The sequence below is a fragment of the Metopolophium dirhodum genome, chromosome 6 (assembly GCF_019925205.1).
Source record: "Metopolophium dirhodum isolate CAU chromosome 6, ASM1992520v1, whole genome shotgun sequence".
Taxonomy (NCBI): domain Eukaryota; kingdom Metazoa; phylum Arthropoda; class Insecta; order Hemiptera; family Aphididae; genus Metopolophium; species Metopolophium dirhodum.
Genome location: NC_083565.1, coordinates 9,100,959 through 9,124,993, shown reverse-complemented (window position 1 = coordinate 9,124,993; position 24,035 = coordinate 9,100,959). Strand labels below are relative to the sequence as shown.

The 24,035-nt window shown below is 28.2% G+C and overlaps 1 protein-coding gene across 2 annotated transcripts; it reads right to left on the bottom strand.

Annotated features, from left to right (window-relative positions):
* Positions 1-683: 683 nt before the first annotated feature.
* LOC132946407 (alpha-aminoadipic semialdehyde synthase, mitochondrial-like) lies at positions 684-17,527 on the bottom strand. 2 transcript variants are annotated; one of them, XM_061016399.1, is made up of 17 exons: positions 17,328-17,527; positions 6,901-7,047; positions 6,181-6,357; positions 5,934-6,086; positions 5,735-5,862; positions 5,555-5,652; positions 5,272-5,399; positions 4,616-4,890; positions 4,357-4,528; positions 4,098-4,287; positions 3,765-4,005; positions 3,455-3,704; positions 3,213-3,384; positions 3,019-3,113; positions 2,333-2,534; positions 1,842-2,018; positions 684-950 (listed from the first exon to the last, which is right to left on the bottom strand). In XM_061016399.1, the coding sequence occupies exons 1-17, from the start codon at positions 17,364-17,366 to the stop codon at positions 835-837; spliced, it is 2,760 nt and encodes a 919-aa protein (XP_060872382.1). In that variant the 5' UTR covers positions 17,367-17,527; the 3' UTR covers positions 684-834. The 2 variants fall into 2 exon arrangements, with proteins under 2 accessions (XP_060872382.1, XP_060872381.1); XM_061016398.1 differs by lacking the exon at positions 17,328-17,527 and adding an exon at positions 7,160-7,311.
* Between the last annotated feature and the right edge of the window lie 6,508 nt (positions 17,528-24,035).

Sequence of the window (24,035 nt, the reverse complement as noted above, 5' to 3'; positions counted from 1 at the left end):
TTCTATAAATATCAATAAATTTTTATTTGTTGGGTAAAAAAGCGTGAAAATGTAATATAAGGCTCCTGATATATCGTTCTAATAGCAGTTGAAAAATATTAAAAATACATAGGCACAATTTTTTTTTATAAGCATTTAAAGTTCAAATTTTGACAACATTTATCAAATTTATAATTTATTAATTATTTTGTGGTTAAAAATGTATAAAATGTTTAACTTTTATGGCTAAGGATTGAAAATTTAAAAAAAGGCTCCACGTAAATAGGTTATATATAAATTACTTTATTCACAATAATATCATCAAATATACTTGGTAATATCATAGGCTGACTGACCGTTTTCGCTCAGAATCGTTTTTCTTATACAATTATATTATATCATTGAATTCAAATTTAACACCATCCATTACAGTGACCCACTTGTAACCTACTGTACAGCAGAGCAACATCCACTTATCCACCTTTTTTTTTTCTTTTAAAATCTGTCGACGAGGACTAGATAGGTAATTGTTTTGAATTTTAAACTGAAACTATAAACCAATAACATTTCATAATTAAAATACTATTAACTACGTATTTTTCTTTACTTTAAAAAGAGGGAGGTGACACATTATTGCTTCTCAAGGAATTCCGCCACTGCATGATATGAGATGAGTCATATACATAGTTGATTAATGATCATAATATAATTATTAATGTTGATTATATTATATTGTATGTATAAAAACAAGATACTTTAGACGAATTAACAAAACAATTAATATTATAATACCATAATGACGTTTTTGAACAAATATAATAAAACATTTTATTTCAAATGAAAAATACAATAAAATCACGAGTGGACGTTCGTGGTTTGCGCAGATATTCCCTCGAGCCTTAATCTTGTCAACATGGGCCTGTAAATATCCGGGGTGAATGGCAACACCATGCCCTTTGCTTGTATTTCTCCTATAATGACAATTTTGAAAGATAAGTGTATATAGTATATCACTTAAAACATTTATAATCAGTGTCCAGCGAATACCCGAGGTATAGTGCATTTGCGAATTCAAACTATCTAAATAATTATTGTGATATAGACCGCGGTGCTGGAAGGTTTATATGTAAATTATTCCTATAGTAGTATAGTGGAATAAATAATATATATTATATAGACATTCGTATTCCAATGGACTCTATTTATATTATATACTGCAGTGTCCCACTATTCCATCATCTACGTCTCAATTCATATTTTTAATTTGATTTTTAAAAATATATACCTACGTACTATAATTGGCTGTATTGTGACCACATTTGTTTTCATTTTTTTTCGTGCCAAAAATGTTTAACTCATCTTATTGAGATATATTTTATATTATGTATCCATATTCTATAATATATTCATTTAGTATAAAAAATTATACTTAAATTATTACTGTTTGCTAGCAGTCACTGAATAAATAAGTGTATTGTAGCTTATTAGTTTGTAGATACTAGATCATAACTAAATTTAAATTCTGAAAACATAACGGACATTAAACAGCTTATCTTTAAACTTGTTTAGAAACTTAGTCAACAGATTTCGACGATTCCATAAAACAAATACAGTACAATTTTTTTTTTGAGATCTGCAATTACTTAATTTTCAAAAACCATGAATAAAAAAATAAAAATCTAAGTAAAAAGAAGTTATTGTCGAAGGACTTGAACAAACTAGGTAAATTCTTCTTGTCTCGTTTAAGCCTTAAAGACTAAGGTTAGCACCAATTATAATATGATTGATCTAAGTTCATCGCTGCCACTTAACGAGTAGGTATAGGTATAAGTGTATAACTGATAACTTTGATTATGATTTACCTTGGAGGACCATAGTAGCTGCTATTGCTGTCGGTACCCCGACTGTCTTCGCCATTGCTGTGTATCCGTTGGTTTCACCATAAGACACAAGCGTTACCAATTTTTTTTCATACCGATTGCCAGGCCACAAAACTCCGATGTCGTGGTACAATACCACCAGGTCCCTTTCGTTCTTATCTGCGTGAAAAAAAATATTGCACGTTTCCTGTGTGGTATAGAATATTACAATAACTACACGCATTCATTATGCGATTTATAACAATATTTGTGTTAGAAAAACTGTTACGAAAGAACACAAAAGTGTATTAAGACTGCGTTTCTATTGAAAAACAATATGAATAAATATTAAACTAACATTTTTTTAAATTGAGATTATTTCCTGTTCACGCATTGACTACCTATATAATGATGATATTATATGTCTAATATAAATATATACCTAATACTATAGAGTTATATACGCTATAATAATAATATTAACATATACGCACTTAAAGACAATTTTGAAGCGATAAATTGTGAAAACGTGTCCAACGGCGAGCCAAGTTTTAATACTGGTTCCTCTGTTAACAGTCCTAGATCCATGACTTTGTCCAGGACTGATGGTCCGATCTTATCTGCTACTTTCGACAACATATTCTCGTAGAACATATCGATGTCATTGATCTCCAGTAGCGTGCAAATCAACTGACACTGTTCCAATACGAACGTATTTATAATATCAAATAAACTTACTATACAATACAGTAAGCCGATAACGGAGACGTATAATCATAATATTATGTAACTAGAGCTGGATTGACATTACTTTTTTCTGATATCCGATAAACCGATGTATATTGTATATAATATAGGTATTTCGTCGATACAAAGAAAATTATAATATACACTATTATATTTTATTAATAAGTAGAAAAAATGCAAGAATATAGAGTATATATTGTTATTTGTTCACAAAAAATAGTAAAACTAAATTAATTTATACACGGCGTAGTTTTTATGTTTTGATTTTAATACTTAAATAATTCATAAAATTGTCCGGTATCAGAAAAACTGCAAATGTATGTCGATACTATAGGTACCTAATACTGGTTCTTTGTTTCAGTGCAATTTTAATTTTGAGTTATAAGTTTACAACCACGCCATCATAATATTATTATTAGTTATAGCCGCTTACCCACGAGATGTCAGGGCCATTTGGGTGGAGGGCAGGGTGGTCTTTAGACTCGATAAGACGTAGTTTTTGTAGTATCATCATCATCTCAGAAAAACCTGTTCGTGATATTTATACAATTTACGTCAGAAAATATTGGTCGTATACAATTATTGAACAATATAAATATATTATATATTTCAGAAAACCGATCATACCTTTATACCGTATCGTACCCCTGAGCATGGTCTGTACTTCAGCTGCTATACCGTAAAGTTTGGCGTATCGCGTGCTGTCCCGGTTCGGGAAGCCTTCGAACGAAAACCCTGGTAAGAAATCCAGGTCCGTCGTGCTATTCATTAGAGCACCGCCGGCAGGGATATCGATTATCTAAAAATTCGGTTTAATTATGGAAAAAAGTGTAAATTAATGATGCGCTGAAACCATTTTGTATACTTGCCTCGTGATCTCGTAGGTATTTGGCTTCAGCTACGGTGTTCACAAGCGCCCCACGAGGAAACCACGAGAACTTATATCTCAGTGGATTGTTGGAATATTCAGGAGCTGGCAAACCTCCACAATACGATACGAACGAGTCGATTTTACCACCCTCTTCATGTATCTGATCGATGCATTCCATGGCCAATAGATGGTCGATGCCTGGGTCCAAGCCAACTTCATTGACAATGGTTATACCGGCTTTGACAGCTCTATAATACGTGGATATAAATTTAAAATAAATAGTTCAGCCCTGTGTAATTTGGTGGTACCTGTCGTGCAGCTGCGACATTTTATCCGAACAGTACGAAGCCGTCACCATGTTCTTTTTCAATTCTATACACTGTTCAGCCACCAAGTGGTGGAATTGACTAGGGAGGAGCGACACAACCAAATCCGATTGTCCCACAAGCTCTTTTAAGTAACTCAAGTCCTCCAAAATATTTAATTGAGTCGGCTGAACTCTGTTGAACTTGTTTGCCAAGCTGTTGGATCCACTCATGTCCATAGAACCTGTACAAATAAACACATTAAATACAAGTGTAGACCGACGTTCTATATTAATGAGTAATAAAAACTGATGATTATCATTAACAAAGTGTTACCGAGTACAATTATCAACGATTCATCTTTTAAGAGATATTCGATTAACGGCCCACACACATGGCCTGAGCCGAGCACCAATACTCTTTTGCCGGTCTGATCAACGTTGAACGAAGCGAATTTATTGGCTAGCCGCAACTCTTTGATGTATTCAAACCGTTCGGTCAGTGATCCATTGCTGGCGATGATAGCCTACGGACGACGAATATTTATCAATATAATATGATAAATAATATACCATTATGATAGTGACGGACTCACTCCTAGAACCGCTGGCGAAAAATCATGATCTTCCAGTGGCTTAGTGGCGTCCGATTGAAGTATATTCATGGCGTACGGAAGTACTAAGTTTCCAAATAAATCTGTGGATTCCATTGGCAGCTGTGTCGGCATATTATCTATCGAGCACACCAACACTCCCGATCCTCTGAAACTGTTTGATATACCGGACGCGCGTATACAATTAATCACAATTTATCGCATCCCTGACTTGTCAGTTTTCTACATGCACTCCACATACCTTTTGGTGTCTTTGCGTAAATGTGCGTCGTATAGGCAAAACGGATTGTCAATGGTCGTGCACTCGTTCATGAACTCGATAGAACCACCCGGGTCTGCAGATATATCACAGATGCCCAGTAGCCTGTGTGGAAGTCCGGGTGCGCCTTCGGAAATCGGTATCCACGGGAGCTGAGAAGGAGTCAGCAGTGACTTTGCATCTGGCACCGTCAACAGCTTGGAGCTTTCTGGAGCCCAGTATATGCCGTTGATGATGACCGAAGCATACGGAGCGATCTGCGTTGAACGGATAATATAGGTATACTAGTGTATATGATAATATTATTGTGTATATTATCTTGTGTTATTATTGTTATTTTTATAATTATTGTTGTTATTATATTATTATTATAATTGTTATAAATTGTTATTATTAACATTTTTCAACTGAAAAACTTGTATAAATATTTAATTATTTTTTTGCAATAGACTGCTTACTTCTACCAAAAGCTATTGCTTATACGGAGTAAGTAAAACGTAAAACGTAAATATTAAATGTTATAAAGTTGAACGATCAAAAATAAATAAATATTTATCATATACATTATAGTATTATACGCAACCAGTAAATAAATATGTTTTTGGATTTTAGGTTTAGAGCATTGAGACAAATCAAACCTTTTTGTTGAACGTCGATCTGTATTTGGAGGGATATTGTTCATATTCTTCTTGGTTATACCCTCCACCATCAATTCTTTCCAAATAATCTTTACGCGTGACCACGCACGCGTAAAACTTTGTGCTGCCTAAGATAATAACAACAATAAGTGAACAATGAATAATTATTATTCATTATTCGTATATAATTTGAATTGTACGAATGTATGATAGTACATGTATAATATAATATGTTTTATTTTTTTTTAATGTACATTTCTTCATATTTTGCACTGTACTATACCTCCATGTTCTGCAACTTTTTGGAGCATAGACGGCGGAACGTACTCGTGTGGTAGCTCTTGGAATATTTCTTGCGCACCTTGCGACACGTTTCCCGACCTACAGAGTTAGGCGTGTTAAAAATAATACCAGTTTTTCTAATATTAATTTTTTTTAAGTAATAAAAACCCTCATAGTGTACCCTGTAAAGACAAACGTGACCGGGCCTATCGATTTAGGCATCATGCCCAACGCGATCTCGTACCCAGCGTCCCTTAGCGCTTGTCTGGCCATCATCGAATTTCTGTAATTGTGGGCAGGCCCGATGTGCTGTGAATTCAATACAGATTTATGATCTATGAATACCTACTTTTCGAACGGCCACCGGATTGCCGACTTACCATTAGTGGTGTATGGTGTCCAAGAGCTAGCAATCGCAATCCCAAACCGTGTAAAATATTTATGATACCTGCAATCCCGGCGTATTTTCCAAAAGCCACTACTCTATTCCCGGAAGAATTCATCAGCTTTTCATAATCTATTAGCCGTATGTTCTTTGAAGCGCACAAACACAAAACACGTGTGTCGTTATACAAAGTTTATTATGGACATTAGAAGTATACGAGTTTTAAAATATTAAGGAAGTACCTTTTCTAAAATGGCGTCCAGCAAGGCCATATTAGCGTCTTGTGCTTTAATTGTGTGCGAGAACATGCAATAGGTTTTGTTCGGTAGCAACAAATCAATAGGGACTTGTTTCACGCCGAATACCACCGACGCCTCGGATATGTCTTCTTGTATCACTGCTCCGGCGTTTACATATGCCTATTTGTGTATGGGGCAATCATTTTTTAGTAAATCTGTGTTTTTAGTATAAATATAATATTGAGGTCAAGGCCGGTTGTTGCCCTTAATGTGTATTAAGATACGATTGTGTATAAAAAGCAAAAATCGACAACTTTCAGACCGTACACTATATAATATTCTGGTACGGTCTGTACACTATATAAATTCTGGTTATACACAGTCATGTTATTATTATTAGGAAAGTATCTATATTAATATACATGACGAGGTATCATATTATTATCATTTATAAGGTTAATGAAGGGTTTAAATTGTGCAATTTAAACAATCGATTATGTACATAAGTAAGAAATCCAAACCTAGAATATTATGCGTTTTCTTACATTTCATTAACACATTAAAGCTGTAAAGGTTTTTTTCTCGGACGGTTAAATGTACAATATCACGGATCATTCGCATCATTAAACATTCATAACATAATTATATAAATAACATGCGTCGTGAAATAGCACATTTTCCGTTTCATTTATATTTTATATTAAAACATTATATAATTTATACTTGAACGGGATAAGCTCTTCTATTTGCCGGTTGGACGATTACTTTGACGCCGCTCTTGGTTAATTCGGCCACATTGGCTGGCGCGAACGGGGCTCTCCTTTCCCATACGGATTGATCTTCTCTTCGTATGGCTATCACTTTCCCGGTCTAGTAAAACGTTTTAAACATACTGTTTTAAAAAAATATTGAATATAATATATAATATTTCAATATTATATATTCAATGGACATATTCAGAGGATATATTATTATTCCTTACGTGTTTTTTTCGGGCTAGCGTAAAACCGCTATAATACTTGAAACTCCGTAACATAATTTAATAAAATAAAAAAAGTTATTAATTTCACGCAAGAATTCACTTTTACACAACAATACAGCGTTCGTATTTGCAGTAATGTAAAATATTATGTTCTTAATTGTATCATTATCAAATTATAATTAAGAAATGGTTGTTTATATTTAATAATATTTTCTGATATAATTTTTCAACAAATTAGAAGAGAACTAATGAAATAATAACGTAAAAACACGATAAAAATATAAATAAACTATAATCTATAGAACGCTAAATACAGTTGTATAATAAAATTGCTCAGTCGAGAGCAAAGTCCTCTAATTAAATATGTTATTCTATTATAGATGCTGGGTGGAGCAATGAATGTATCGTTTTTATAATAATATGCTGTTTTTTTTTTGTATTTTTACATACATGATTTATAGAAGAAAAATGCTTTGATTTTCAACTTAGATGTCTTTTCTGGCAAGAAAGTGAATCTAGATGGTACTTTTGGAAGGTCAAAATTAAAAATTCTTAATAACCATTAAAATAATGGAGAAAAACAAAAACAATTAGCAAAAATCAGGATTTTTATGCAAAACTGATTTTCTTATAATTAATTTGCTATACATAGTATGATTTTCAATATATTTTGATTCTTTTTGAGTTATTTAGAGATATTTGAAAATGTCGATATTTTTATTATAAATTTTGAAAATGAATTATTGTCTCGGTCAAAAAATCTGGAAATGTACAATAATACAAGGTTCCTCATAAGCTGTCATTAGTGGAATTAAAAAAAAAAGTTGAGCGTAAATCTACAATCATTTTTGATGAAGTTTGAAATTTGAAATTTGAAATTTTAAATACAGTTATAAACGCAATGTTTTGACAAAAATTAATTCAATCTACCGTATTATAAATTGTAAAATAAATTACTGTAATAGCAATTTAAATACCTATAATAAATACATCATACCTATCACCTATAATATACTAAGTGATATAAGTTGACAGACCGTTTTCGCTCTGAATCGTTTTTCGTATACAATGATTTATCATTGAATTCAAATTTAACATTACGGTGACTTACTCAATGACGATGTACACTCGTCACTTATGTCCTAGCTATGTCCTACTATACAGCAGAGTAATTAACTACTCCCTCTTTTATTATTGGAATAAAGTAATTAAATAAACAATACGACTAACGTACCAAAGTATTTTTGAAATACTGTTATATTATATAATTAAAACAGTATTGTTTGACAAATTTAGATTAAAATAGTGTTATCGGAGGTGTGCTCTACAAAACTTATAGGTACCTTAACGAGTATAATTAAATATTCATTTATTATTTATTTTGTACATATTTTTGTGATAAAATTACAATATTTTATATTTTTATCACGAACAATTTGTGAAGACGGAATATATTAATTAAAAAATGTTTTTAATTAAAATTAAAATGCATAATTTAATATATTTGTATAATGATTTATAAATGTGAAAAATATTATTTTGATAGGTATTGGTAGGTAGGAACGTATATGGTATATTGGCTGTTTAAGTATAATATTTTATTAATTTATAACTTTAGTTCGAATTAGGGTCTGTTAAAGTCATCAATCATCATATTATTTCGAGTTGGTGTATCGTTTATTTTTTTCTGATAAGTCTTTCATATTCCCGGATATTGGAAAGTAAATTGAATGATTTTGGTTCACCTAACTCAATGTATCTCAATATGTCAATGACTGTATCAATAAATACTATTTAGAAATCTATAATTCCTCGTAGACTATCTTTTAAAGTCCATAGAAATTAGAATATAAATAATACAAACTTTTAACTTCTGTTAACCGAACGGTACCTAGGTACCTACTTATTAAAATTACAAATATTGTAGGTAGAATAGTTTAGTTCTCCTTAATTTTGCTGATGATTCCTACGCATACTGCATAAGAACTAAAGCTAGAATCTTATAAAAAAAAATACTATACTATTCAGATTTCAGTTTATATTATGTTGAATTAGAATAATATTATAGTAGGTTGTAGATGTATACAATATATTATGATAATAATTCAGACTTAGCATTTAAATCTACTTAGCAAATAGTTGCATAATAACACTAGAAAGTTGAAATTATCGGTTCATTTAAATAAATAAGCAATTATAAATTTTGTTATTTTCCTTAAAATTTATTAAATTTAGTATAAATTATAAATTATACTATAGTTGATTGCTTCATAGTTTGTTTTATATTTATTTATTATTTTTAGGTCAAAGTCAAATTAATTTTTTTAGGTATATACAAATATGTATATATTGGGTACAATATATACAAATGTATTCAAACTCTTCATTAATAATAAATACTACAAATACTATGTTTACCTAGCTAACAAATTTCTATACAGGTATTGTAAAAAATTTGTATAATAGGTATTAATTTTAATATAGAAGTAAAAAAGGTGTTTTATTTAATCAAGTATTAACATAACATTTTTTAACGACTGTGTACTTATTTATTACCTATTTGATATATTTTACAAATATTAAATAAAATCATTTAAACATTTAAAATATAACTTTTAGAATACCTAGCATTGTTCAAAAGATAACTTAAATTGATTTTTGTATTTAAGTATTTTACTCCACTTAAGTTCACAAAACGGTAAATACTGCTAATTATCCTATGATAGGTTGAATACTTGAATATATTAGTGTAAGTAATAAAAAAGACACAATATCCTTAAGGTACCTTTGTATACTTAGCCTTTACTTGAATATCGTTTTTATTAGCTATGACCACATTTTTGGTAGGAATCTATATATAGCATTCTAATCGAAATTATATTAATGAATTTAATTTTCAACTTTATTCATAAAATACATTTTTTTAGTTTGACATTTTGAAACTTTTTTGAGTCACCCATTGTGTGTTTGTAAATCAAATACTCAAATTATTATACACCTAATGAATTTCATGTAAAATAATAAACTTTGTTCAGTTTATTGTTGTACATGTAATATTGAAATACGTTATATATTATAATATATTATATTATAAATACTATATGCGATATAAATGATCAATATCACGATGTGAAACTCACGTACGCTTGAACATTTTTGGAAACTGACTGATAATAGTAACAGGATTTTAAAGATAACATAATAAATTTAAAAAAAAACTTATTTATGTTGAAAACGTTAACGTGCTTAAACGTTTTAATGACATTACGATAGAGCTTGTCGTGAGTAGGTACCTACTCGACAATTATATATTATTATTATGGTGATTTTAGGACTTAGGAGCCACCTAGACAAAATAAAACGATTATTTTAAAGCTCCTTACAGAGTTTTTAATTTTATGCAACTTATATAAATAAGTATTTATGTTTGAACGATAATGAGGTAGCCCGGGTAGGTACATAATATTATATTATGTATACTATTGTATACTATTGGCGTAGTATTGTGCATCTTATTTATTAAATTTTAATAATGTTATAATTTATAATTCTTGAAAATGCACTATAAAGTTTTATGGTATTTTAATATTTAGTTTTATTTAATTTAGTGTAATATTTACAATATCCGTACATAGTTATAGACAAATAAGACAAATTTTACTTTTTAGAAATATATGAGTTGAACAAAATGAAGATATTTCTAAAGAAAATAGCTTCGCAAATAAAAATGCAACATTAGTGCCAATATAATTGAAATCAATCATTAGAGCGATATACTACGATAATAATTAATAATCATACAAAATACAATTCTGAGTGACACCGGTGTACCCAAAAATGGTTTAAGTTTTGTTAGTGCTTGTAATTTATCTATAATTTGTTGTAGCATTTTTTCAATTTTCTAAAAAATCTCCAGTAATATTCCAAAAAAATGAAATTGATGTTTAATGAATGTCTGTTTTATAGAATATAATAGGTATACAAGGAAAATTTAGGGTTTTTAATGTTTTTATATGGTTACAAAACATTTTTTTTAACTAGGTAAAAAAAAAATTAATAATAATAATAGTATAAAATTATGTAAGCTGATTCGTACAAATCAATAAGATATCTATATACCTATATATTTAAAGCTAAATACCACTCACTCACTAATTCATTTATCTTAACATTTCAAAAACTACAAAACGTGGTTCCTCTAATGAACAAGATGTGCGACAAGAAAGTATTTTCCGATATTCGAATTTTAAAGAAGTCTTTAAACAAGAATCTTGAGATTCACGGTGTAAATTGAAACTTTGTTTTGTTTATAAATGGTTGCCATTGGTTGCAGATTATAATAGTAATAGAAGAAATTAGTATTATTTTTTTTGGTATATAAATGGTTGCCATTAGCTACTATTAAGGGGAGATCAGGCATGTATCAAATTGTCGAGCTTATGGCCTCGAATAAAGAAACTATATCTTAAAATCAAATGTATGTGTGAAGCTTGTATACTCAAAAACTACTCAATCGGATTTGATAAAAATGTCAGAGATTGTTTTTAGAGATGTCAGAAAAGTTTAGAGGTAAGGTAGTAAGCATAATTTAAACCACGTTAAAACATATAACAAATGCTAAATCTAACCAAAAATTTAAAACAGTAGTTTCAAAAAATTATAAAAAGGCATTATCTAGGCTACTTACTCCAGATACATATTTGAATAACAAAAAACGTTGACGGGTCCTTTGGCTGAAGCACGATTGTTCGTATCGATATTATTTCAATAGCTGAAGGACAGATATTTTAATATTTTGATGGCTTTTCTGAAAGCTTTGCGTTTAAGAACGAAAATCCTAAGTTTATATTTTGTATAAAAATTGTTAAAAAAAAAATGTACGAAAAAGTCACCGAAAATATGCATCGGTATAGATAGCACTAAATTGAGCGTATAGATATGTACAACTCTTTGAGCGCCTATTTGATTTATTAACTTTGTCGGGGTATCATTAAATACATAGTATCCTGAAAGCTGATCATGCCAGTTATTAAAGGTCATAAATTTGCAGTAGGAGGCTAAACATACTTTTTTTTATACCTTTTCCTTTACCGCCAAATGAGACCACCACTGGTATACCAAATTTTCACTAAACAAAATATGTTTACTTTTTTTATATATTGTATGTCTTTTAGGAAGAAGAAGTTTCTTGCTAAATTAAATTATATTATAAATGTACTTAGTATACCTAAACTATATGTCTTCATCACTGATTTTGAACTTTTTTTTAGATCAAAGTTTATAAGTCAGTTATTATTTGAATAATTTTGACGAGATAAAATACCTAAAATATCTTGAATATTTATGAAATCTGAAAACAGAATAGTATGATTATTTAATACATTTTATATAATATTACCAACTGTTATTAACTTATAATTCAATGACGATTGGAAAAATTAAATTTGAAAATGTCAATGTGTATAATATCCTGTAATAAGACATATAGTGTTAGGTACTTTATACAATATAATAATGTACACTAAAAGTACACAAAAATTATTTTAAAATTAAAACCAAATTACGAATATCGTTATTCTCGGTTTTAATATGTAATTTCGTCCAAATTTGAACTTAAAATGCCATGTTTGTGTTTATATATTTTTTAGATTTTTTGGTTACAGCATGAACTGTTTTTTCAGAATCCTTGTTTTAAATTTTCAATCCTTAACTATAAAAATTTAACAGGGTAAACTGGAAATCCCCAAAAGTTATGGGAGTATCCCCTGCATAACTATTTTTTTATATTATTTGACTTTTCAGTAAACTTTTTTTTTTTTGTTAAATGTAGAAAAACACAAGATGAATCTTGTATACAAATATTGAGTATGCCTGTATAAACTGAGGCATAACTTATGTAAAAGTATTGAAAAAAACTGAAAAGAGATAAAAGGAAAAAATATATTTATGTATAACAATAAAAGATAAATAATAACAAATTAATGGATGGTTACTATGTTGAAAAAAAAATACTAGAATTGAGTTCAAAAACAAAAAAAAAATGTGGGTAAGTGGATGTCGCTCTACTGTACGGTAGGTTACAAGTGAGTCACTGTAATAGATGGTGTTAAATTTGAATTCAATGATATGACATCATTGTATAAGAAAAACGATTCTGAGCGAAAACGGTCAGTCAGCCTATGATATTACCAAGTATATTTGATGATATTATTGTAAATAAAGTAATTTATATATAACCTATTTACGTGGAGCCTTGTTTTCAATTTTCAATCCTCAGCTATAAAAGTTGAACATTTTATACATTTTTAACTAAAAAATAATTATTAAATTAAAAATTTGATACATTTTGTCAAAATTTGAACTTTAAATGCTTATAAAAAAAATTGTGCCTATGTATTTTTAATATTTTTCAAGTGCTATTAGAATGATATATTAGGAGCCTTATATTAATTTTGTAAACAATGTCAGTAAACAGCCCAAAAAGAGTCAAATTATTTTCAAAATTTTATCGTGTATAGAAAATACTAATACAAACTTTCAGTGAAATTTTCAAGTCATACGTTTTTTAATTACAACAAAATAAGAAAATCGTTACATGAGATATCGAGTGAATATAAAATGTTGTAAAAATATGAATTTCAAACGCTCATAAAAATTTAATTTAAGTTTCTTGTAGACATTTTTTTTTTGATAAAGGTAGACAAACTTATGAGTAATCTTGTATGACATTTTCAAATCTTAGATTTAAAAAGAAAAATTTTTATGAATTCTCTACTCAAAATAATTTGCTAATTTTCGTGATTTTTCCGTATTTTGTCAAAATTTGAACTTTAAATGTTTATAAATAAAAACTGTGACCAAGGATTTTTAATTTTTTTCATCTGCTTTTGAAACAATAACCTAGGAGCCTTCTATTACATTTTCAAGTTTTTTTACTCATCAGATAAAATTTTATTGATGTTTATAGAAAAAAAAACTAAAAAAAATGGAAACTGAAAATGTCCGTAAACAGCTCAAAATAAGTCAAAATATTTGGAAAATGTTATGATGTATAAAAAATGCTAATATAAACATTCAGTAAAAATTTCATGTACCTACTATCATTTGTTTTAGTGTTGCACCAAAAACCAAAATCGATTTACTCGAAAACAGATTTTGCGTAAAAATTCCCGTTTTCCTTAATTTTTCTTTTGTTTTTCACGTCGCGTTTGAAAATTACTGAGAAATTTTGACTACCCAAAGTACTAACTAGATTCACTTTCCTATCAGAAAAGTTACTGTTGAAGAAAATCCAAGCACTTTTACTGTCCTAAAAAGTGATGACAGACACAAAAAAAAATTTTTTAAAAAAACACACATCATTGTAAAATCAATACATTCATCGCTTTGCTCCGAATAAAATAACATAAATAACAAGAATACACTTTTTTTATTATATACAATACATGTACAATGTAGGTACTATATATTTTTTGAGACATGAACCATAAAAGCTTAAAGAATTAGTAATTTAATAATTTACACATAGAATTTATATCAATAATATTATTAATGAACTCGATGGGTAATTACCTACTAATTTAGAATATAGCTCATAGGTAGTATTTTTTTATACAAAATACAGTGTTTATGTGACTACAGATAATATTATTTTGTGTTTTGTATAGAATTTGTATTCGTGTGAGTAAATATGGATGCCAGGTAAAGAATGCATGTTCAACATGAGACTGATGAGTGATGACCAAAGGCCGGATTTATATGTTTTTACATATCGTTACTGGGTCTATGCAGTCTTATAGGAGTAAAAAATGTGGACGATTCGTTCAATTCCGAATGCGTGTATAAAAAGAAGAAAAGAGTTTTTTTTTGCATATTTGAGAATATTTTGTAAATTTTGAGAAAAATTTTGTATTTATTTTGAATTTTAATATTAGGTACCCAGGAAAAAATTTTTTGTACATTTACAATTTTTTTTTTTTATTATTTCCAACTCTTACTAAAGTACAATAGTATTCCATTAGAATACGCAACTTTTAATACCTAATTAATACCTCACTATTAAAATAATATTGAAAAAAAAAAATTTTAAATGCATATGTTTATTGATTATTTTTGCATATTTTAGCATACTTTTTAAATTTTTAAGAGAATATAATTAGAATATTTGACGGTTTTTTAGAGAATATAAATCCGGTCTTTACTGATGACTAATGAGTATTATTATTTCACTGAAGTTTCGACAAGTAGGTACGTTTAAAAAATTGCAAGAAAATAAATTTCAAAAAAGCTTGTTAAATGTTAGGTATCAAATATAACCCCGATATCATGTACTTTTGTTACTTTTAATAAATTAATATTACCCAGTAAATAATTAAATTTAATAGGGTTTAAAAAAAAAAAATTAAATAATTTTAGAGCATTTATTTGAATAAATACAAATCATTGTCTTGATAGCATTTTTAACTTTTTAAATATTATTTAAATCAAGTAATAGTTTAATTGCATCATAAGCTAATAATAAAATATTATTGTGAAATAATTTTTGGTTATATCGTTAATAAAAATACAAAACAATGAAGCAGGAGATAAACGATTTCCTTGTAGGACACCTGAATTAGAAAAACACCTACTTTACTATCTGTGTACGGCCTGATATGACCATGAAATAAGTGGTTCAGTGATCACATAAGCTTTAAAATTATTAATTAATAACATACAGTTAATCTAAATCTTGTTGATAATGTCAGTAAATTTGTGATTGACTATTGAAAGATTTTGAAATATAATGTTTAAAGATACAAATATACGAACCTATGTATATTTATTTTAGTTTATTGTTGATTGTTTTTGACTACAAACATGTTGGGTATTTAATGACAAACGATTGCATAAAGATGTAATGATGCTTAAGATATTGAAGATGGAAAGTCGTATTATTTATAGTAGCGTGAAATCCTTTTAAAGCAGATACTCTTTTGCTCAATGGGATGACGATGATATAGTATTATAGTATACAGATTACTTGTTAGTTGTTGTGTAGAACAGTATTTCCCAACAATCAACCTCTAAGTAAAAAACGATTTTCAATTTCAATTTTTTTAACTGAATCATAAACAACTTTTGGAATTTAAAACCAATTTACGCTATTCAATCTTCACCTATATTTATAAAATAGAAACACTTATACACCGTGGAATTACTTTCGATAATTAAGTGACTCTATCCTGTATTATTACAGCTATACCATTTGTGATAAGTAATAACCAGTGGACAGTGATGTATTACTAAAAATATCCGTGGGTATTCGTGGCTTTTTTTATGCAGATAGATGACAATGGTAAAAACTTTATCATTAGGTAAGTCAAAACATTTTTTTTTTATTTTGTGGATATTCATAGTACTTAGTACATTTTCAAATAAAAATCATGAAAGCGAAAGCCCAATGAAAAACGTAAAAGGAAAAATGCAGCTACACATTGATTACATTTTCTATTTTTGAAATTCAGAAAAATGATATACAATTTTACATATGTACCCACTACCCACAAACTATATATAAAGTAGATAAAATATTGGTTCCCAAAACGTTAATCACCTGATATCCAAACACAATTTGAAAATTGAAAATTAATATTACAAATTTACAAATAATTAGGTATAGAATATTTTTTCTGGTTAGTTACTAAAAATTCTAATAGTTAGGTATACCGTAAAACCATATATCTGATTTTGGTCCAAGTATATTCTGTACTATAGCTTAGACTTTCTACGACCACAAGATATTTTGCTGGCAATATTTTAATCGATAAATTTAGTATTTTTGTAATCAACTTCAAATTACTATCGATTGAATAACAAGATAGGTGATGTTTTATGTTATGAACAATTTCACATACTCCAGCTAAATTTGTAAAATTGACTTTCCTATTTATTTTTAGCTATTAAAAATGAATTTATACATTTGTACTAGTTAATTGTTTACTAGAATTTTCATTAGTTTATGTGAAACTCTGTTTGCGTGGTGTTGCACATCCAATTTATCTCCATGAAATATTAAAAAGTCTTTCCTACATAATTTACAATGATCATACAAATTGCTATTTTATGATTTTTGAAACCAGGTATAAGAACTTAACCACATATCACGAAAAGTACAAAGGCCTTTTACCTTTTTCGGTAGAGTACTTTGATCTCCGGAGTCACTCATTTTATATGATTTTTATATGGATACACGCCAATCGCACACACGCACAACACGACACTACACAGCGTACTGACGGCTCACTCCAAAATAAATTATTTGTGCGAGTGTCAATGAAATGACAATTACGTGTTGGGAAAAAATACAGATAAAGTAATAATAATAATAATAATAATACAGCACGCACTCATTAACAGCAATATTGGTCGGATATCGGTCATTGAGAGTTGATGCCTTTTATCGACAGTTTTATCGTTTGCAGTGTTTGTACAATTAATGTGGAAAAGATAAATTATCATTTTACAAATGTCCCGGGAAAAATGTGTCCCGTAACTACACTGATCGGGATGCGGAAAAAAACACACAAATTGTGAATGTCCCGCTAAAATTGGGACGGTTGGCAACCCTGCGTATTCGCCGCCGTATACTCGCGTATTGTCGTACCTACGTTTAGATAATATTCGCTATAAAGAAACTAGAGATGAGAGTACTATATTACGCCTGGTCAGTCATTACAATTTTTTGAAGGATATGCTAACAACTTTAGGCAGCCCAAAAAAATGTTCAACAGGCCAATATATTATATTGTAAGTACATACTATAGAGTTTTGCGCTACGCTCGAAAATTATAATCTTTATATATTTTGCATCTCATATCTAATGAATTACCAATATTGTACACCTTATAATACTAAATATTTACTAAAATATTCTAAAAAAAGGTGGATAAGTGGATGTCGCTCTGCTGTACAGTAGGTTACAAGTGGGTCACTGTAATGGATGGTGTTAAATTTGAATTCAATGATATAATATCATTGTATAAGAAAAACGATTCTGAGCGAAAACGGTCAGTCAGCCTATGATTTTACCAAGTATATTTGATGATATTATTGTGAATAAAGTAATTTATATATAACCTATTTACTCGGAGCCTTGTTTTAAATTTTCAATCTTTAGCCATAAAAGTTAAACATTTTATACATTTTTAACCACAAAATAATTAATAAATTATAAATTTGATAAATGTTGTCAAAATTTGAACTTTAAATGCTTATAAAAAAAAATTGTGCCTATGTATTTTTAATATTTTTCAACTGCTATTAGAACGATATATCAGGAGCCTTATATTAAATTTTCACGCTTTTTTACCCAACAAATAAAAATTTATTGATATTTATAGAAAAAAAAACTAAAAAAATTGAAAACTGACAATGTCCGTTAACAGCTCAAAAAGAGTCAAAATATTTTCAACATTTTATGGTGTATAGAAAATGCTAATATGAACATTCAGTGAAATTTTCAAGTATCTACAGTCATTCGTTTTTTAATTACAATAAAATAAGAAAATTGTTACATGAGAAATCGAGTAAATATCAAATGTTGTAAAAATATAAATTTCAGACGCTCATAAAAATTTAATTTAAGTTTCTTCTAGACATTTTTTTTTTTGATAAAGGTAGACAAATTTATGAGTAATCTTATATTACATTTTCAAATCTTAGATTTAAAAAGAAAAATTTTTATGAATTCTCAACTCAAAATAATTTGCTATTTTTCGTGATTTTTCCGTATTTTGTCAAAATTTGAACTTTAAATGCTTATAAATAAAAACTGTGACTAAAGAATTTTTAATTTTTTTCATCTGCCTTTGAAACAATAACCTAGGAGCCTTCTATTAAATTTTCAAGCTTTTTTACTCAACAGATAAAATTTTATTGATATTTATAGAAAAAAAAACTAAAAAAAATGGAAACTGAAAATGTCCGTAAACAGCTCAAAATAAGTCAAAATATTTGGAAAATGTTATGATGTATAAAAAATGCTAATATAAACATTCAGTAAAAATTTCATGTACCTACTATCATTTGTTTTAGTGTTGCACCAAAAACCAAAATCGATTTACTCGAAAACAGATTTTGCGTAAAAATTCCCGTTTTTCCTTAATTTTTCTTTTGTTTTTCACGTCGCGTTTGAAAATTACTGAGAAATTTTGACTACCCAAAGTACTAACTAGATTCACTTTCCTATCAGAAAAGTTACTGTTGAAGAAAATCCAAGCACTTTTACTGTCCTAAAAAGTGATGACAGACACAAAAAAAAATTTTTTAATAAAACACACATCATTGTAAAATCAATACATTCATCGCTTTGCTCCGAATAAAATAACATAAATAACAAGAATACACTTTTTTTATTATATACAATACATGTACAATGTAGGTACTATATATTTTTTGAGACATGAACCATAAAAGCTTAAAGAATTAGTAATTTAATAATTTACACATAGAATTTATATCAATAATATTATTAATGAACTCGATGAGTAATTACCTACTAATTTAGAATATAGCTCATAGGTAGTATTTTTTTATACAAAATACAGTGTTTATGTGACTACAGATAATATTATTTTGTGTTTTGTATAGAATTTGTATTCGTGTAAGTAAATATGGATGCCAAAATAAAAAAAAAAAAATTAAAATTAAAAAATTAAAAAAATAAAAAAAAAAAATAAAAAAAAAAACACACATCATTGTAAAATCAATACATTCATCGCTTCGCTCAGAATCTAAAATGATAATGCCAGAATATCTAACCACGGTTATGAGCGCCTCGTTGCCAATAATCGCAAATGTTATCTCAACTGACAAGTTCACTGGATAGTAGACAATATTTGCAATCATGAAACACCAATTTCAAAACGTTAGTTCCAATAGCTTTTTTTTTACGAAGCATTATAAAATAAAGGTTAGGAGTAGACACTACCTAAAAACATTGTACACAAAACAAATCCTAAAATCGTCAGTAACACATAAAATATTTAATATAAGCAAAATATTTTTATATTTATTTAATCAATGCATTAATAATATCACATATTCATTTGACCACAGTTTTCGATACTTAATACCAATTTAAAAAAAAAGATAATTTTTGTCCAGCGCCAAAAATTTATAGTCAGGCTAAAATGTAATCTTAATAATTTTTAGGTATACCCTGTAACACCTAAAATGACGCCCATAGGCGCAACTAGGGTTACAATTCTGGAGGGGGGGGCTAATAAAACTATTTATTATAAATAACCTATAGGGGGCTTATATCTAAATCAATAAGGGAAATTTTTGGGGGGGGCTAAATCTTAGTCAGGGGGGCCAAGCCCCCCTAGTTGCGCCAATGATGACGCCCCTGTATTATGCACTCGTATACCACCTATAATATGCTACTGGTAACCAGATAATAAATGATAATACTTTGGTACATATTAAATTCAAATAATTAAACAAAAATAGTGGGCGTTTCAAATGTTTCAATGCTAGGGAAAACAATTAATTTTAAACTGTGCATTTCTTATTGATATTAGTTCAATAATTTAACACTGATCAGTTAGATACGAAAGTGTTTTTGTGATGAGGGTATATTTAAATAAAATTCTGTTCTTTATTTAATTTACAAAATATAATCATACACTTCCTACAAGGGCGCCACACTGATCTGTTAATACAAATTATGGTAAAACGTTTATACAGCACATGTCTAATACGATTTTAATAATTTATTTTAATATATTCAATTTACAGTTTAAAAAAATATTCAAATTATATCACATAGAAATCAAAAATTGTGATAAAATAGTATGACTATATATGATGGATATTCTACGACCTGTACCATTGGGAAAAAGTTTGACCACTGCGTATGTGTATTACCTATGTATAATTAGTTAGAGTAGAATATTTTTAAATAACTTAATATGAAATTGCAACAATTAATTTTAATGTATTCAGTTTGTAGTTAGGAGTTAAATATTCAAATGGTATAATTTAGCAAAACAAAATCGAGAAATATTATAATATATATATTATATATTATATTTTATTTGTACAATACGGGTTATATATTGAATAATATGCTTCTAATGCGATTGTATTTGTCATTCCATTCAGAGATCAACGAATTGCAGCCGAAAGTAACCTTTTCTCGTTTTTCATTTCCTGATTGCACCGCATACAAATTAGGTACCTAGGAAATACGGTTTTTAATGGTTATTAAAATTAAATAAATATTCCAATTTCGTATATTTGCATAAATATAATTATATCACATTCTTTTGAGCTATCAATATTCATCGTGAATGGTGCTTTCTAGTCCATTAAAGATAAGAAAGCAGATGAACCGCTAGTGGGACGTGGTTGAACTATGATAGGTACAAAAAAAAGGTCATAAATCAGCCTATTGATAAAACATTATAGGTACATTCATTTTTTATTTATTGTATATAGTTTATACCTTTTACTAATTTGACTAGGTATATGGATAATATTAAAATATTTATATATTATTACTTTGTTTGATAACAAATGTATTTTTAAACATCCGAAAATTATCGAGCACTATATTATTATAACCTATTCTATTATGAATGTATGATTGACTATATTAGGTATTTATTTGTAATTTTTTAAGACTGTATAATATCTAAGGATTGATGTTTTGTGCAATGATGTGTATAGTGATATGTATAGTGATGTGTATAATTAAAAATTTATAAACGTTATTTTGTGAACCAGTGTAAATGTTAGGATGCAATCCGGATAAAAGATATTTTTAATTTTTTCACCACGTCCCACCAGGCCCAAAGATCTCAAAGATGTTATTATTATATAGGATATAATATATTTATATTTGGGACTTGGGAGACTGAATACCTAGTGCTTTCTGAATTCGGGCCAGTATTGGGCGTCTCTGTTTTATAATTGTATGACAATTCTACTTTAGAAAAAGAAAAACATTAAATATACTTAACTATATTCCTTGCTAAACTTCCTGTTCCCTAGATATAATGTAAAGTGATATGTAACGATCTTTTAGAATTTTAATTTCCATCAAAGTTTTTTTTTTATATAAATCAACAAAATATTGTGTTATATGTTTAAATAACAATTATTGTTATACCCAGATATTTGTTTAACAATTTTATGCAATGTAGTCGTAGTCTATGTTTTGAGTTTTTTTTAATATTGTTCCACAATTAATCATATTCACTGAATTTTCGTAGCAGTCCGGCATTCGCGTACACTATTACTCGGAACTCTCATGACAGGGACAGAGACAAACACTACAATTTGATACACACACTTTCACACATACATAGGTTTCTGTGAAAACTATATATAGAGAGTTTACTTTGATCCCATTATCCCAATATTCTTTACCAACGCAACCTGCAGGTGTTCCTACTTCCCAAGGTATTCTCAAGAAGAAAAACATTATTAGATATTATTTGTAAAACCGTTCTTTTGGTGTAGGTAATGATGTTTATTACACACGTAATAGGAAATAAAAGTTCTAAACATCAATTAAAATAATTTTCTGTATTAACTAAACAGCGCGATTGAAATCTAATTTGAAGAGATTCTTTATGAATCAATTTATTGGACGTTACTGCAGATGAGGATTTATTTATTTATTTTCTTATATATTATTAATCATTGGTTAATAGTTAATTTATTATACACTGTAATAATTAAGCTTAGGTTATTTAAGGTTTTTTAACTTATCATAAAATAAAAATGCCTGGTCAACCCGTGTATAGGACTTTTAAGATTGTGAAAATTGGATTTGATTATTTTTCATAGTCTATGTGTGGCAAAATATTATTTAAATTTTTAATATATTAACTAACATAATTTAACTTAATTACATTGGTTATATATTAATATCACTCTAGATTTTTATATTTTAATTTCAAACTTGTAGTACATATTGATACTATTATATCCATTACGATTTATTTTAAATTGCAGATACCGTCCAATAGTAGAATATCAGATATGCTTATGAATGCTATCAACGAATAGTTTTGTTATTTAAGTGTATATATTTACAAGTGTCGTGTCAATATTTGTATGCTCTTTTTAACAATAATCTCCATGTTTAGACATTTTTTTATAAACTTATAACATGTTTATTGTTTAGGTATTACTAATTAAATAAAAAAAATTTGAAAAGTTGAAATAACGGCAAAATGTAAAACATTGATATTATTAGTTATTTGTTACTATTAATATACTCATTTTAATGACGGTTAGAAACAATAATAAGGCAAAAATAATTTAAAAGGTGTTTAATTTAATCTCTATCATGTAATCAGCGATCAATGATGAACTGTATCCAAAGAAAACGAGTCGTGAAAAAAAGCCACTATTAAAATTTAAAAATTCTGGAAGATGTTGATAGACCATATGCGTTAATGTTTACTGTATAATCATTGAACTTTCTGATATACCATTGCACAAACATTTTGTGTGAACTATGGGAGTAAACAAAATATATAAAAATAGTTGGATTAGATAAATGCGGAAAGTGTATAAAAATACATCTGTTTTAAATTGTATTTATTAATGCTATTTAAATTATGGCAAATTAAAAAGTGGTACCTATTACATTTTGGATTCGTTTCCAAAGTCATATAGTTGTGCATTATCAATTAATCTCGTTTTAAATCCAACAACGTCATGGTAAATTAAACGTAAAAGTTTTAATGATATTTTTCAATGATACGTATAATAGTCGTAAAAAATAAATAATATTGATCTACCACCAACAGTTGTGACATTGATAAAAAATAAAATTGTATTTCATTATACAAAATATTATTGTTTTTTTGTTTAA